This window comes from Neocloeon triangulifer, unplaced genomic scaffold (assembly GCF_031216515.1).
Source record: "Neocloeon triangulifer isolate White Clay Creek 2 clone unplaced genomic scaffold, ASM3121651v1 ptg000001l, whole genome shotgun sequence".
In the NCBI taxonomy this organism is placed as follows: domain Eukaryota; kingdom Metazoa; phylum Arthropoda; class Insecta; order Ephemeroptera; family Baetidae; genus Neocloeon; species Neocloeon triangulifer.
Genome location: NW_026775544.1, coordinates 3,447,439 through 3,459,823, shown reverse-complemented (window position 1 = coordinate 3,459,823; position 12,385 = coordinate 3,447,439). Strand labels below are relative to the sequence as shown.

Below are 12,385 nucleotides of genomic sequence, written 5' to 3'. Positions count from 1 at the left end.
TTAATTTATCTCTTCATCATAATTATTAATTTTATTTTTAAGAACTACTCGCAGAAAGATAATAATTCATTTTAAATCTCACGACGACCACTGAATTTTTGCATTACAACAATTTTTATATAGTGAGATCTAAACAATGATGGAACGTTTCAAAACTTTTAATATTTGTGGAAAAATACTTCACGTGCCTCTGCATTTAGAATATCTTGCTAAAAATCCTTGGTTTCCTCCAACACCGTATTATATATTATGATATGCAATATTCATCATATTCATGAAGTGTATGCAACAACCCGAGGCGCATGAAATAGATTTGAAGCTCAGCTTTAAAATCGATAAATGTATGAGCAGCAACTTGTGTTCCCATACAACCGCTGCTCTCGTTTCGAAAAAGCTGAAGCAATTCGCCGGAACGAATTAATTTTCACCAAAATTAAAAAAGAAAAGAAAATGCTGAGCTGAGAAAAGGTCCACTGCCGGCGCCTGCAACAAGTGCGAGTCACGCACTCCGTCGTACTCGCAAGCACTGCCAGTTGCATACATCTCTTCCAAATCTCTTCAAATGCAGGATCCACCACGCCCCCTTCGCGATCGATTCGTCATGCCAGGTGGTCTTGTCAGTGCAGTCGGTGAAGGAAAGTCAAAGAAGCAGTTCGTAACACCAACCCGGGTGAGTGATTTTCGACCCCGTGCAGCCTCCGCCGCCCCCGAAACGTTGTCCGAGGGGTGGACACGAATTTGTTGATGTTTTGGGCTGCAAAGTTGGCCGCCAGACTCTGCGGTCGGCGCCGGAATGCTGTCGTTTCTTGACCGAGTTGTGCACGGAGGCGGTGACTCACGGGGCAAATAAATTTATTGCTCTTCTCGAGTTTCTTCTAACATTGCACTCAGTTTTCGTACATACGTTGCGATTCTCACACTGCTGAAGGGGCCACCGTTGTTAGTTAATTGAGACATATGTATGTGAAAGACGCGCAGTGAGAACTCTCACATGGTTTAATTATATTGTATCGTACAATATACAAAGGCCGAGGGGACTTTAATTTGCTTATCATGCCCAGATAAACAAACTAAATTCATAAAAAAAATTTCCATAACTTTAATATTTAAAACGGATTTTTTTTTATCAAATTGTTTCTATAAAATATAGTTTTAATTTTCAAACGTTGATAATTTTGTATTTAAATGTTAAATGTATGAATATTTAATGTCAACGGTGGCCTTTTTCTATTATATTGTTTGTTCATATTTTTTCAATTTCAAACCGTACCTTGATTGTATATTTATTATTTTATTTATATTCCTGTAATTTTGATTTCTTGTGCAAGCCAAGAAGCACATAATATGAATACTAACTAAAATTTTTTAATCATTTGTTGCACCTTTTAGAATGGCAAGCTGTGTCCCAGTAACCGAGCTAGAGTCGACGGAAGACCGAATGCACCAGTGCTACGACAACTACGTTATTGTTGATATCGGTGCTAATTTGACCAACAAAAAATACTCCAGAGACCTAGACTCGGTCATTCAAAGGGCCAAAGATTCAGGTAATATTGAACTGAAGTTTTGGAAAATTTAATTCAAATTTAATTGCAGGGGTCCAGAAAATAATGGTGACTGGGACATCACTCAAAATCAGCCGGGAAGCACTCCGACTGACACGAATTTATCCTGGCTCTTTGTATTCAACTGCTGGTAACTTGACCCTTTTTTACTGTAATTATTATTATTTATTCTTCTCAGTCAACACTCAATAGTTTCCTTTTTTATTCTGACCATATTTATGTAATCAAAGAACAAAATTAAAGTATTATTTTTATTTTAAATATCATTTATCAGAAATTTAAGTTTTGTTACAATTGATGCAGGAATACACCCACACGATGCAAAATCTTGGGAGGAGGGCTATTACGAAGAATTACGAGACATAGCTCAGAGCTCAGAGTGCGTAGCAATCGGAGAATGCGGCCTGGACTATAATCGAAACTTTTCCACTGTCGAAGAGCAAAGAGAGGTGTTTGAAAAGCAGGTACGTCGGTTGTAAAATATAATTTTTCTTTAACATAGAGCTGATTTTGTGCGCAATCATGCTGGCAGCATCATGGACTTGCTCACACTGTTGACCTTTGCGATCAGCCATGTGTGTGCCATTTTATTTGCGCAAACAAACAATGCCAAGTGACATTTAAAAAAACAAACAGCAACGGAATTTTATCTTGGCACTGTCGCTCATTCCTCTGTGACAACCCCTCATTAAAAAATTAATGTATGAAAGACATGAACATGATATTGCCAAGCTAAAATTTCCCAGCTGATTTTTTATTGCAATAGATTTTATTTTTATTAAAACTTACAAAATTTTTAAGTTTGTCACTTAGTGGAATAATTAAATTAAATTTGTGATAAGTGATAATTAGCTTGCGGCCCATCTCGGCGTGGACCTCTTTTGAGGCTTTGCGTTTTAGCAACTTGTTTGCCAGAGGTGTTGCCGTTTCTTCAAATTTTTTCCTTGATTCATGTATGACTACTTTGTGAAGAATAAACAATAATAATAATAAATGTTGTCTAAAGTAATGAAATTGAGGCTTTAAAAATAATCATGGTCCTTGTAGTGATCATATTTTTTTTTATAATTTTTGTTCACAATTCTCATTTTATTCGTAGAAACTTTTCAAGAAACAATTCCTCTTTGCAAGGAACCAAATTTTGAACTTTTTCTGAGAAAAATGCTTATTTATTTAATTGTTAACATCATTTGCATATTTTTATTCAAAATTATATTTCATTTTTTTCCCTCAAGGTGCAACTGGCTTGTGAGTTGAGGAAGCCTCTGTTCCTGCACGAACGCGACGCCCATGACGACTTGTTGGAAATTCTCGACAAGCACCGCGACCGTCTTCCAGCTGCCGTTGTCCACTGTTTCACTGGCACAGTCGAGCAGGCTAACCATTATCTCGAAAGAGGAATGTACATTGGCCTGACCGGTACTTTTTCCACGCAATTTTTATTTTCCAACATACAGCATATATTTTTTGTAGGTTTCTTGTGCAAAGACAAATCTGACAACGGAGTGCGGAAAATGCTGGAAGACGGCACATTGCCGCTGGACAAATTGTTAGTTGAGACTGACGCCCCCTTCATGTACCCGAACACACGAGCCTCGAAACTGCCGACCCATGTCAAAGAAGCCCTTACGGAACGGTAAGGATCATGCTAAATAGTTTAAGTTTAAATTTTAAAATTTGATTTTGTCTCAGATCTTTGACTTTCCTTCACCGATACTGTACTTTTCAACGCAACGAGCCGTGCTCATTGCCAGCGATTGTGGAAATGATTGCTGCATTTATGAAAAAACCTGTTGAGGAGGTGGCCCTGGCAACAGCTTTCAACGCCCTCAAGCTTTTTGGCCTCTCCCAGTGATCTTGCCATGCTGAACAAGCCAAGGAACACACATGACAATCAAGATGTATCAACTGCATGCGTCGGGAAATGTTGATTCGTCCCAATCTTTGATTTCTGTTAGCAGAAAATGGGAATTCACGCAGCTTTTTGTTATTAACCCAGTAGTTGGAAAAGTACTGTGAGCAGCCATAGATTTTGTATGCTATAAATATATTATTTACACTTGTACATAGCAAGAGTCAACATTAAATTTATATTGTGTTGAAGTTGAAAGGAAATGTATCTGTTTTGTAAAAAATTTTATTTTATGCTATTACGAACGTGATGACAATATTTATGCCAAATTTTTAAATGGCACAATAACAATCTTTTGTATTTATTTGCCCATTTGATTAAAAGGGTATTCTTAAAAATAAATGTGATTTTTTCAAAAGGACATTTTTTAGAAATCTTATTAAAAAGTTACTTTTCATATTATTAAATTCATTTTAATTTTATTGATCGCCTAGATTTAGAAGGTATCGAAAAGATCAATTGAATGGTTTTCTAATTTTTGACTACATTAACATCATTATAATTTCGTCGTTAATTATTTATTTTTCCTCCGTTCTTTCATTCAATTTCAAGGCTCTTTATTCTCTGTAGGCAAATCACAATTGACATGATTGCCTAGATGCCACGCCCCTACTTTAGAATTAGGAGATAGGAGATGCTGTTGGGCCACAGTGTGTTGGGCTGAGTGCGCAGCGTTTAATAAAAGAATTATTATCAGAGACAATATATAGGATATACAGGATATTATTGAGCATGCCACTCACTCTCACAAACTCACTTCTTCCTCTCAAGCGCCGGCGCCCGGCGGTTTTCTGCCTTTTCTGGAGAGGAGACTCGGAGGAGAGGATCGCTTCTTGCTTCGCTCTTTCTGTTGTCGATCCTGAATGATCCTGATCGTGTCTCGTCCAACAAGAATTATCGTCACTTCAACAGTCCACGAGGGAAATTAAGAGTGTGTATGTCGTGTCGTACATTCAATTATGTTCTGTGTCGCCCTGATTTGGATTGCGATTAATGATGTAGCGCGTTATAATTGCACACTTGTGTTTTAGTCGTTTTATAATGCGCGGCCGGTTAATGCGGGGGGGATTTTTGAAATCTTCATAATGCTTTTAAATTTTAGAAAAAATTCTCACAGTAAAAATATAATGCATTTTTCTTTTCTAACATTTCTGACCCTTTACCGCCCTTGCATTTTTATAGTCTCATTCTTTCATTTTATAATTCTGACTAGAATTGCAAGCGACAATGGAATTTAATGAAATGTGTGTAATTTTTATCATTCTTATGTTCCCCATTCTTCAGGTGCCATCGGCGTGTTCAAGCAAAAGTTTGACGTTTTGTCAAGAAATTCTCTCTGGCCCCGTCAAGAAACCTGTTGAGACTTGAGACTGTTGAGAGCATAAATATTCATTATGGCAGAGTCTCCAAAGACTAGGTGCGTAAGCGTTTACAATAATTTTATTCAAATTTTATAAGTTTCTACTATATACTTGAGGTGAAAAGTGAAAACCTTGCCATTTTTTTTTTAATTTCCAGGCATATATGAAATGATTTTTTATTTTTATAGAAAAATTACTGAAAAATAATTTAGTTTTTGCAATGTATTAAAAAAAGCTTTTGAAATATATTTGTCATATTTTAATGGTATACCGATGGTGATTTTATGACTACATTTTCGTCATTTTCACATATTGACAGATCGATAATATATTATTAAATTTTATTTGTCGTATTTTTATAAGTGAGAGAACAAACAGTTGTTTGATTCTGAAACCTTAACTGGAATCTTTTTTTCCTGGTAAATTATTATATTTTGCAATAGTTTTTTTTTTTTTTTCGATTGTCAGATTTATGGTTTCAGTTTAAGTCAGTAATAAAGGATCGAGGCAAAAATTAAAGAACAAAACATGAATATCCTCCCAAAATCATTAATTTACGTTTAATTCGACCTATAACCTATAATGATACTGAAGGCAGGAGATATGGACTTATATGTTTTTCACTGGCCATGAGAGCGCTTTTGACGGACACCTCCCATGTTATGGCACCTGTTGGTCCAAAAGCATGCGCCTCAAGCAATATTTGGCACATAATTTACATTATTAATTTCCGTTAATTTCATTTGTCACATTTTCAATTGAGATATAAATTTCTAATAACATTTTGCTCTTTTATAGAGAAACGCAGGAAAGAGAGGAGATTCTCCTGATGGTTGAGCAAATTAAAACCAAAATGCGAAACTTTCGGTCTTTGAAAGAGCTGGCCATGGAAAATTTGACAGGCAGCGGCATATTGCTCTCCACGCCTTTCAACATTATTCGTAAGTCAAATTTTACCAAGTGAAAGATAAGATTGATAAATTAAAAATTTTATATAATTAAATCTCCATTTCAGCTCTCCCACTCCAAAAGGAAATACTGACAAAAGCTGCAAAAACTTTGCGGAGAGATGATATGGCCAGATGGGTTTTCGAGCGTGTTGCACAAATTTTCATGACAGAAAACACAACAGAGTTTGACTTTGGCATGTTTCATGGGTTTTACTACAGCCTAGATCTGCATTGGAGATTACTTGCCGAAAGGTGTCCAAATTTGGAGAGTGTTACTGACAACCGAGAGTGCTTTCCGAAGGATCGAGAGCGCTTTCCACATTTCCCGGAACGTCCCTCCTTGATCAGTGTGCTGCCATACCTTTGGATGCTACCTAAACTTGAGCACATAATTCTTGGCGGTTATCTCTGCACCTCCCAAGAACTGACTCTGCTTGCAATAAAGTTCCCAAATTTGCGCTCTTTGGCTATCAAACCTGATATGATTAACAACAACACAATGAGCGCTCTGATTTCGATGCAGCGTCTTGAACGAGTGGATTTTAATTGGCACGATGAAGATCTGGAAGAATTAAATGTAAAAAATGCCATTTATTTTTCTTATATAACATGAAGTATGAAAATATTGGAAATAATGATACATCTCAGCTCCGTAAACTCTGCAGGTCTCAGAAGCAGCGTACGCTGAGCAGCGCGACTACTTCAATCGATTCATAACCCAATGCATTGCCAACCTGCCGCGCCTGCAGTTCATCTCACGGGGTGAATCACTCCACAATGAATTTCCCTTCCCTGGCAACAGACTGCAACTCCGTCAGATTACTGTCATTGGTTATTTTGAATTTGAAAAAGTCCCCTTTATAGAAGCTCTTGAACTAATTTGCACCTATGAAGATTATTTTAATCCCAGCAATTTTGGTTTCTTTTCCAATCTACGATCATTGACTCTGTGTGACATAGGAGAACTAGAAAATGATCAGCAGTATGTGAGGGACGTGCTTTCTGTATGTGGAGATAAACTTGAGGAACTCTGCATACAATCTGCTCCTACTGAATTGGACCTTTTTGAAATAATCTCAAAGTGCCCAAAGCTACGTAAATTTGATGTTCATTGCTATCTATCCCCACTTGATTCCCCTTACATTGTTACTTCTGACCATTTTAAATTCATGAAGTGTTTCAAGTTCAGGGAAGGGGAAGGATATGACGATAAGTATTTGCCCAATTTTTCTAACCTGGTCAAACTACTGCCCCTCGTTCTGACTGCACCAAATTTAGAAGAGATTTCTGTACTTGAAAACGTACCCATATGTAAGCATTGTTGATTTTTCTTGTCCTTTTTGATTGATTGTTATTGTAAATGTTGCCCAATATGCCAATACTTATACCCAGGCATTTATTTAGCACTTAACTTGAGGTCGGATGTATTAATGATGTTCCTTCTATATAATCCCAAAAAATTATTTATTTCAAAAGTTTCAAAATTTATTATTCAATATTAAAATGTGTAAAAATTGCCTTTTGCCAGATCATTGAGTTCAGTTACTTTGCACTTCCCGACAAAGAAATTGTAAATTTTTTTTACATGCGTAAACAAACCTTTTATCATATCTCAAAACACACACAGTACTTCAATTGTGGCGTGTGTTTTAGAAAAACACTTTGCCAGCGTTCACACGTTTCTCTTAAATTTCTGGTCCAACAAATTTTGTTAAATAATTTCTTTCATAAAATAAATATTCTTATTCTAAAAAAAACCGAACCTGGTAGGAAAATTCATATGTACTCAAATGGTGTCATTGGTTTCGTAATTTATTAATGATGCTTATCACTTCAATGCAAAATTTGTGTTTCAATTGATCAGATCATTTAAAATATTTCATAAAAAAACTTAAAAGCATCAAGATGTTAATTAATACATACGTGCACGTGGAATTGTTTAATAGAGAGTATAATAATAAAATTATTGTTTATCACCACACAGCTGACAAAGAAGTTTGGCGTCAACATTTGGCGTGTTGACATGACAGCTGAGTTTTTGGAGGAGTGCCAACCTGATAATTTAAAAATTAGTAGTGGTGGGTGGGGCGGCTGAATTGGACGAAGAGGAAGAGGGATCAGTGAAGATTCCATAATAATGATCTGAATTGAAACATTATTTTTGGTTCTTCTCTTTATTTTCCTTATCTTGCTAAAAATTTTTGGATTAAATTTGCACCAATTCATGTAGTAAAGAGAAAGTTCAATCTGCGTCCATAAGCAAGTGGATTTGGAGAGTTGTTGCGCCAGAACCGGCTGACTGAATCGCACCTGTCAAAAATGGAGGCGGTAACCACAGACTTGCAGGCGAAATATCAAAAATTGGCCGCAGAATACGCCAAGGTTGACAAGTTTTCTGTCGAATTTTATTTTTATACTGACTGGGATTTATTCTCCACAGATTAGAGCGCAAGTCGGTGTGCTGAAAAAAGCAGTTTTACAAGAGCAATCGAACACAGCAAAGTTGCAGGCAAGTAGCTTCATCAACAACACAACGATAATTTTTTCCTGTGTTCATACAATAAATTCTTTAAATCAGGATGATCTAAAAGAAAAAGACCAGATGATAAGGAAGACTGACCAGGAGATGGAAAGTCTTAATTTCCGAAACCAGCAACTCACTAAAAGAGTTTCCGTTCTTCAAGATGAGCTTGAAATTTTGCAGGTACATAAGTTTATTATTTAATCATGTATGCATAATATTAAGATTTTTTTATTAATCATCATCATTTTCAATTATTCAGAATAGAGGCAAAAAGAATAAGAAGTCAGGGCAACCCTCTGAGAGTTCACAGCAGATGAACTCTGTTTTAGATGAAGAGTTGCAAAATAAAATTGCTCAAAACGCAAGGTTAATGTTGATGGTAAGGTTTACTTAATTACAAATAATGTGTTTCTGATGTTTTTTTTTCACTAGCTGCAAGAAAAGGAAGATGACCATGCTCGCTTAACACAGCAATTAATGGAGCGTGTCCAAACTCTAGAGAGAGAAGTTCATCAGTTCCAGCAAGCGTCCTCGGATGTCGAATCAAAATATAAGGTTAGATCTCAATTTTGACTGAATGTAATTTTCTTATTAATATTTAAATCTCAGTCAAAACTAGAGGAGCTGCAGAAAGAGCGAATTCGATTGCAAGAAAAAGTGAGTTTTCGGGAGAGGGACGTCCAGCAGTACAGCGCCCAACTTGCAGCTCTGCAAATTCAACAGGAACGTCTGCAGACTGACCTTGGTTCTAAATTAAAATCAGCATCGCAGATTATCAACACAAAGCTGCCTTTTGTTGATTCAAGTAAAAAATAAAATAAAAAAATCTTATTTAATATTATGTTTTTTTTTTTTTTTTTTTTTTAGGAAAATGTGAATTAAATGAGCTAAACGTCCCTATTTTTGACCGAGAGCTGCAGAGTTGGTGCTTCGAATTAATTACCAATGTCGGCTCTCGCATCACCGAGTTAACAAACCAGCTGTCCGACTACCATACTTATGTCGAGCAAAGGTTGAAATCATCCGACAGTGCACTCAGTCCAGTGGGAGCAAAGTATTCTTCTTATTTGAAAGAAAACGCCCGGCATTTGAGAGCAATCGACCAAGGTTACAAAGACTTCCACAACGGACTGGACTCCAGCTCGATAATTTCTCTCCAAACCATTCCCTCTCTCAGTTGTTTAGCCAAATCAGTGGAGCAGTATTCCAATTACTTGCAGAAACTCGTGCCATACACCAGACTCTCACTTGAAGAGGAAAATAACTCCCCGTACTGCGGAAAAGCCTTGGAAAGTGCAAACAACAGTCTTGCCGATAAGACGGAGAGACTTACTCACACATTCATCCGCATCAACAACTATCTCCACATTTTGAGTCTACAGAGCAAAAGGAACAAGCAGCAGTCCAGCAGCAACCTCAAGGCAGCCGTCTCCATGCTAATTGACAATCTCGGTGTTCTGCATGCCAATGTTGCCGAGATTTTTACGGTTTTTGAAGAGAAGACAAGATTGGAAAGTGAGATGCCCATAAACTGTGAAAAACTAACCTTGACCAACACTTGCATTGTCAACGCCCTGGTTTGTCTGGTCAGCACCACCAAAGAACTGCATTCCGTGCTTTTGGAGAACAAATCCAAAATTCTCCAGTCAATTGAAACGCAAACCAAAAATTGCTCAAATAAAAGCCATCCAGCCGTGAGTGACTTCAAGTCAAGAGCGTCTTCGTATTTGAAAATGTTGGACGAGGACGAACCGCCGAGTGTCCCTTACAAGGAAGCCTTGAAACACCGAGAGGAGTCGGTTGGTGGAGCAAAAAGCCGGGAAGTGCTTGGAGAACAACTTGTAAGTGCTCAGAGAAAAGCCATGCAGCTTGAACAGGACAAGGAGCACTGGAAACAAGAATATCAGTTGCTGCAGATGAAACACATCAAAGAGCAGCAACGCTCGAAAGAGTTGGAGTTACAGCTCTCTTTGTCTGGCACCACCACTCCTCAGAGTGAGGATTCCGGTGATGCTGCAAAAATACTTGCGGAGGTCCAGGATGCAAATAATGATACTGCTAGTCAAGCCTCTGGAAACTCTGGACAACCTTTCTCATTTGTTGGCATGGTGAATTTCAAAACATTGAAAGCGATGAAAATAAAGATGAAATTGTATTTTAGCTTGGCCAAGTGATGTCTCCAATTCCTGTGACTGAAGAAATTGAGGCTCGAGAATCTGAAGTTAAAAAATATTTTACCGATAGAATCAACCAGTTGGTAGCTGATAGGCAACTAGCGGAAGGAAAGGCTGCATCCTCTAAAGCAGAGGTATGTTTTCAATTTTGTATCAGATTTTGTTAAAATTTTGAGGAAAACATTGCATTTGAAGTAAAGCCACAATTATTTTCAAATGAAAAATTATTTCCTTAACTAAACAAGTGGCTCCTTATTTAAACTAATGACGTATTTCTGATTTTTTCCAGTGCATGTCTCTTCATGAACGGTTACAGGTTGCTGTGGAGCAACGCAATTTAATGGAGCAGCAGATGAATGCTGCTAAAATGTGTTTAGACAAACTCCAAGAGGAGCTGCACACAACAACCACGAATTACGAGTCGCAGCTGAGCATGATGTCCGAGCATCTTGCCAATATGAATGAGAAGTTAGCAGTCCAGAAGGATGAAATCGATCAGCTGAAGTTCCAGTTCAAGAACAAAGGAAAGAAATAGTACATTCCATGACTTCCATTGCATTAAAATATATGTGGTTGTTCAGATTTTTAATTTTGCAAATTTAATTCCATTTACCAAATTCAGAATTTAGGCGATGTCAGTACATTATTACTTACATATTGATTGATTAAAATAATAATTGAATTAATTTGTAACAATGTGTTATTCCAACAAATATATACAACCGAGTAGTAACCTCATAATATATCACTTGTTAATAATTCAAATATTTCACTAGAAGCCTTATTAGTCAATTTTAATTGCAAATGATGCCCCACATGAACAACCCTGCTCCGCCTTGGGGTTGTCGATGATCCTAAAAGCTGATCTGATCAACTCCTTGTGGTAATCGACAGTGGAGCCTTTTAGATAATCTAGTGATGTTATGTCAACTACCACTTTAATTCCACCTTTTTCCAAAATCCTAAAAAGATGAAGGAATAAAAATTAAAATCTTAAGAAAGGGATTGATGCCTTTACCTATCATCGTCATTGATTTTGTTGTCAATATCAAATTTATATTGAAAGCCGGAGCAACCACCACCTTCGACTGTGATTCTCAGGTGCCCACCATCGTCTGAAGTGATTTCCTTCAGCCTTTCTACGCAACTGTCACTTATTTTGAGTTCCTCTGAGCCTTTGGCACTGTCCGTCGCTGTTTGGGATGAGGATAAAAGTCTTGTTGCATTATTTGTGCTAGACCACAGCCTCCTAGACAATTTAATGAAAATACATAAAATGGAAATATATCAAAATTGTTTGTTACATAATAAAAAATAAATAAAAAAAGGAATTTTGAAATTGTTTCTTTATGCTAATGTAATTACGTACCGTATTGTACTATTATTAAATCGAGCGAGAGAAATCATTGCTATTTATATAAAGTTTGGTATAATTATCGGCGACACTGCAAACACGCCAGTCGATCAGCAACACTGGAACCAGACAAGCAATGTTTACAAACAAAAAACATCTGATGGCGAATGAATGGCAATGTACGCAGGAGAGATGAGTGAGTGTGCATGGCAATGGAATTACGGCACGCAACGTTCGTGTCGCGTCAAAACAACCTTCGAGACGGTCTCAGACGTGTTTGAAAACCGTGGCCGAAGGCCGAAACGACCAACGACAGTCGGCGAGGGTTGAAATTCCAAAGGTGGCGCCTCCGCAACTAATCCTTGCGCGCCGACGTCAGTGGAGAACGAAGAGCAAGAGGATCAATACAATTCTAATACCTTTGTGGATCAATAGGAGAGAGTGCGGAAGGGAGCCGCGAGATGGCCGCCGAATGCAGCCGGGTACCCGCGGAGGCCATTCCCCGCACCTGCTCCGAAAGGGAAAAAAGCAAGCAAGAAAGGAAG

The 12,385-nt window shown here is 37.5% G+C and overlaps 4 protein-coding genes across 8 annotated transcripts; 3 read left to right on the top strand and 1 right to left on the bottom strand.

The window, feature by feature from the left end:
• Window positions 1-545: 545 nt before the first annotated feature.
• Window positions 546-3,838, top strand: LOC132198355 (3'-5' ssDNA/RNA exonuclease TatD). Of its 2 annotated transcripts, none has more exons than XM_059622348.1 (7): window positions 546-670; window positions 1,390-1,547; window positions 1,597-1,695; window positions 1,869-2,029; window positions 2,801-2,984; window positions 3,039-3,201; window positions 3,258-3,838. In XM_059622348.1, exons 2-7 carry the CDS (start codon window positions 1,391-1,393, stop codon window positions 3,418-3,420), a joined length of 927 nt encoding a protein of 308 aa, XP_059478331.1. In that variant the 5' UTR covers window positions 546-670; window position 1,390; the 3' UTR covers window positions 3,421-3,838. The 2 variants fall into 2 exon arrangements, with proteins under 2 accessions (XP_059478331.1, XP_059478338.1); XM_059622355.1 differs by lacking the exon at window positions 546-670 and adding an exon at window positions 704-842.
• A 139-nt stretch (window positions 3,839-3,977) lies between these two features.
• On the top strand, window positions 3,978-7,615 carry LOC132198341 (uncharacterized). 2 transcript variants are annotated; one of them, XM_059622337.1, is made up of 5 exons: window positions 3,978-4,408; window positions 4,762-4,894; window positions 5,637-5,779; window positions 5,854-6,365; window positions 6,454-7,615. In XM_059622337.1, the coding sequence occupies exons 2-5, from the start codon at window positions 4,872-4,874 to the stop codon at window positions 7,111-7,113; spliced, it is 1,338 nt and encodes a 445-aa protein (XP_059478320.1). In that variant the 5' UTR covers window positions 3,978-4,408; window positions 4,762-4,871; the 3' UTR covers window positions 7,114-7,615. The 2 variants fall into 2 exon arrangements, with proteins under 2 accessions (XP_059478320.1, XP_059478311.1); XM_059622328.1 differs by having other exon boundaries at window positions 3,978-4,412; window positions 6,454-7,614.
• Window positions 7,616-7,862: 247 nt separating this feature from the next.
• Window positions 7,863-11,256, top strand: LOC132198304 (protein phosphatase 1 regulatory subunit 21). Its single transcript, XM_059622266.1, has 9 exons — window positions 7,863-8,170; window positions 8,229-8,297; window positions 8,367-8,492; window positions 8,572-8,691; window positions 8,745-8,867; window positions 8,922-9,117; window positions 9,180-10,420; window positions 10,474-10,620; window positions 10,776-11,256. The coding sequence occupies exons 1-9, from the start codon at window positions 8,108-8,110 to the stop codon at window positions 11,019-11,021; spliced, it is 2,331 nt and encodes a 776-aa protein (XP_059478249.1). The 5' UTR covers window positions 7,863-8,107; the 3' UTR covers window positions 11,022-11,256.
• LOC132198373 (iron-sulfur cluster assembly 2 homolog, mitochondrial) lies at window positions 11,055-12,284 on the bottom strand. Of its 3 annotated transcripts, none has more exons than XM_059622398.1 (4): window positions 12,260-12,284; window positions 11,856-11,959; window positions 11,505-11,735; window positions 11,055-11,448 (listed from the first exon to the last, which is right to left on the bottom strand). In XM_059622398.1, the coding sequence occupies exons 2-4, from the start codon at window positions 11,891-11,893 to the stop codon at window positions 11,271-11,273; spliced, it is 447 nt and encodes a 148-aa protein (XP_059478381.1). In that variant the 5' UTR covers window positions 11,894-11,959; window positions 12,260-12,284; the 3' UTR covers window positions 11,055-11,270. The 3 variants fall into 3 exon arrangements, with proteins under 3 accessions (XP_059478381.1, XP_059478374.1, XP_059478365.1); XM_059622391.1 differs by lacking the exon at window positions 12,260-12,284 and adding an exon at window positions 12,024-12,253; XM_059622382.1 differs by lacking the exon at window positions 12,260-12,284 and adding an exon at window positions 12,095-12,253 and having other exon boundaries at window positions 11,056-11,448.
• Window positions 12,285-12,385: the final 101 nt, after the last annotated feature.

Excerpts from the sequence above, each read along its gene's own strand:
- LOC132198355 (XM_059622348.1), top strand. The coding sequence starts at position 1,391 with ATGGCAAGCTGTGTCCCAGTAACCGAGCTAGAGTCGACGGAAGACCGA. Across the intron at positions 2,030-2,800 it reads GAGAGGTGTTTGAAAAGCAG|GTGCAACTGGCTTGTGAGTT; the intron begins GTACGTCGGTTG and ends TTTTCCCTCAAG. Across the intron at positions 2,985-3,038 it reads AATGTACATTGGCCTGACCG|GTTTCTTGTGCAAAGACAAA; the intron begins GTACTTTTTCCA and ends TATTTTTTGTAG.
- LOC132198341 (XM_059622337.1), top strand. The coding sequence starts at position 4,872 with ATGGCAGAGTCTCCAAAGACTAG. Across the intron at positions 4,895-5,636 it reads GCAGAGTCTCCAAAGACTAG|AGAAACGCAGGAAAGAGAGG; the intron begins GTGCGTAAGCGT and ends GCTCTTTTATAG. Across the intron at positions 6,366-6,453 it reads AAGATCTGGAAGAATTAAAT|GTCTCAGAAGCAGCGTACGC; the intron begins GTAAAAAATGCC and ends TAAACTCTGCAG.
- LOC132198304 (XM_059622266.1), top strand. The coding sequence starts at position 8,108 with ATGGAGGCGGTAACCACAGACTTGCAGGCGAAATATCAAAAATTGGCC. Across the intron at positions 8,171-8,228 it reads TGGCCGCAGAATACGCCAAG|ATTAGAGCGCAAGTCGGTGT; the intron begins GTTGACAAGTTT and ends TATTCTCCACAG. Across the intron at positions 8,692-8,744 it reads ACGCAAGGTTAATGTTGATG|CTGCAAGAAAAGGAAGATGA; the intron begins GTAAGGTTTACT and ends TTTTTTCACTAG.
- LOC132198373 (XM_059622398.1), bottom strand. The coding sequence starts at position 11,893 with ATGATTTCTCTCGCTCGATTTAATAATAGTACAATACG. Across the intron at positions 11,736-11,855 it reads TTTAATAATAGTACAATACG|GAGGCTGTGGTCTAGCACAA; the intron begins GTACGTAATTAC and ends TAAATTGTCTAG. Across the intron at positions 11,449-11,504 it reads AAAATCAATGACGATGATAG|GATTTTGGAAAAAGGTGGAA; the intron begins GTAAAGGCATCA and ends TCATCTTTTTAG.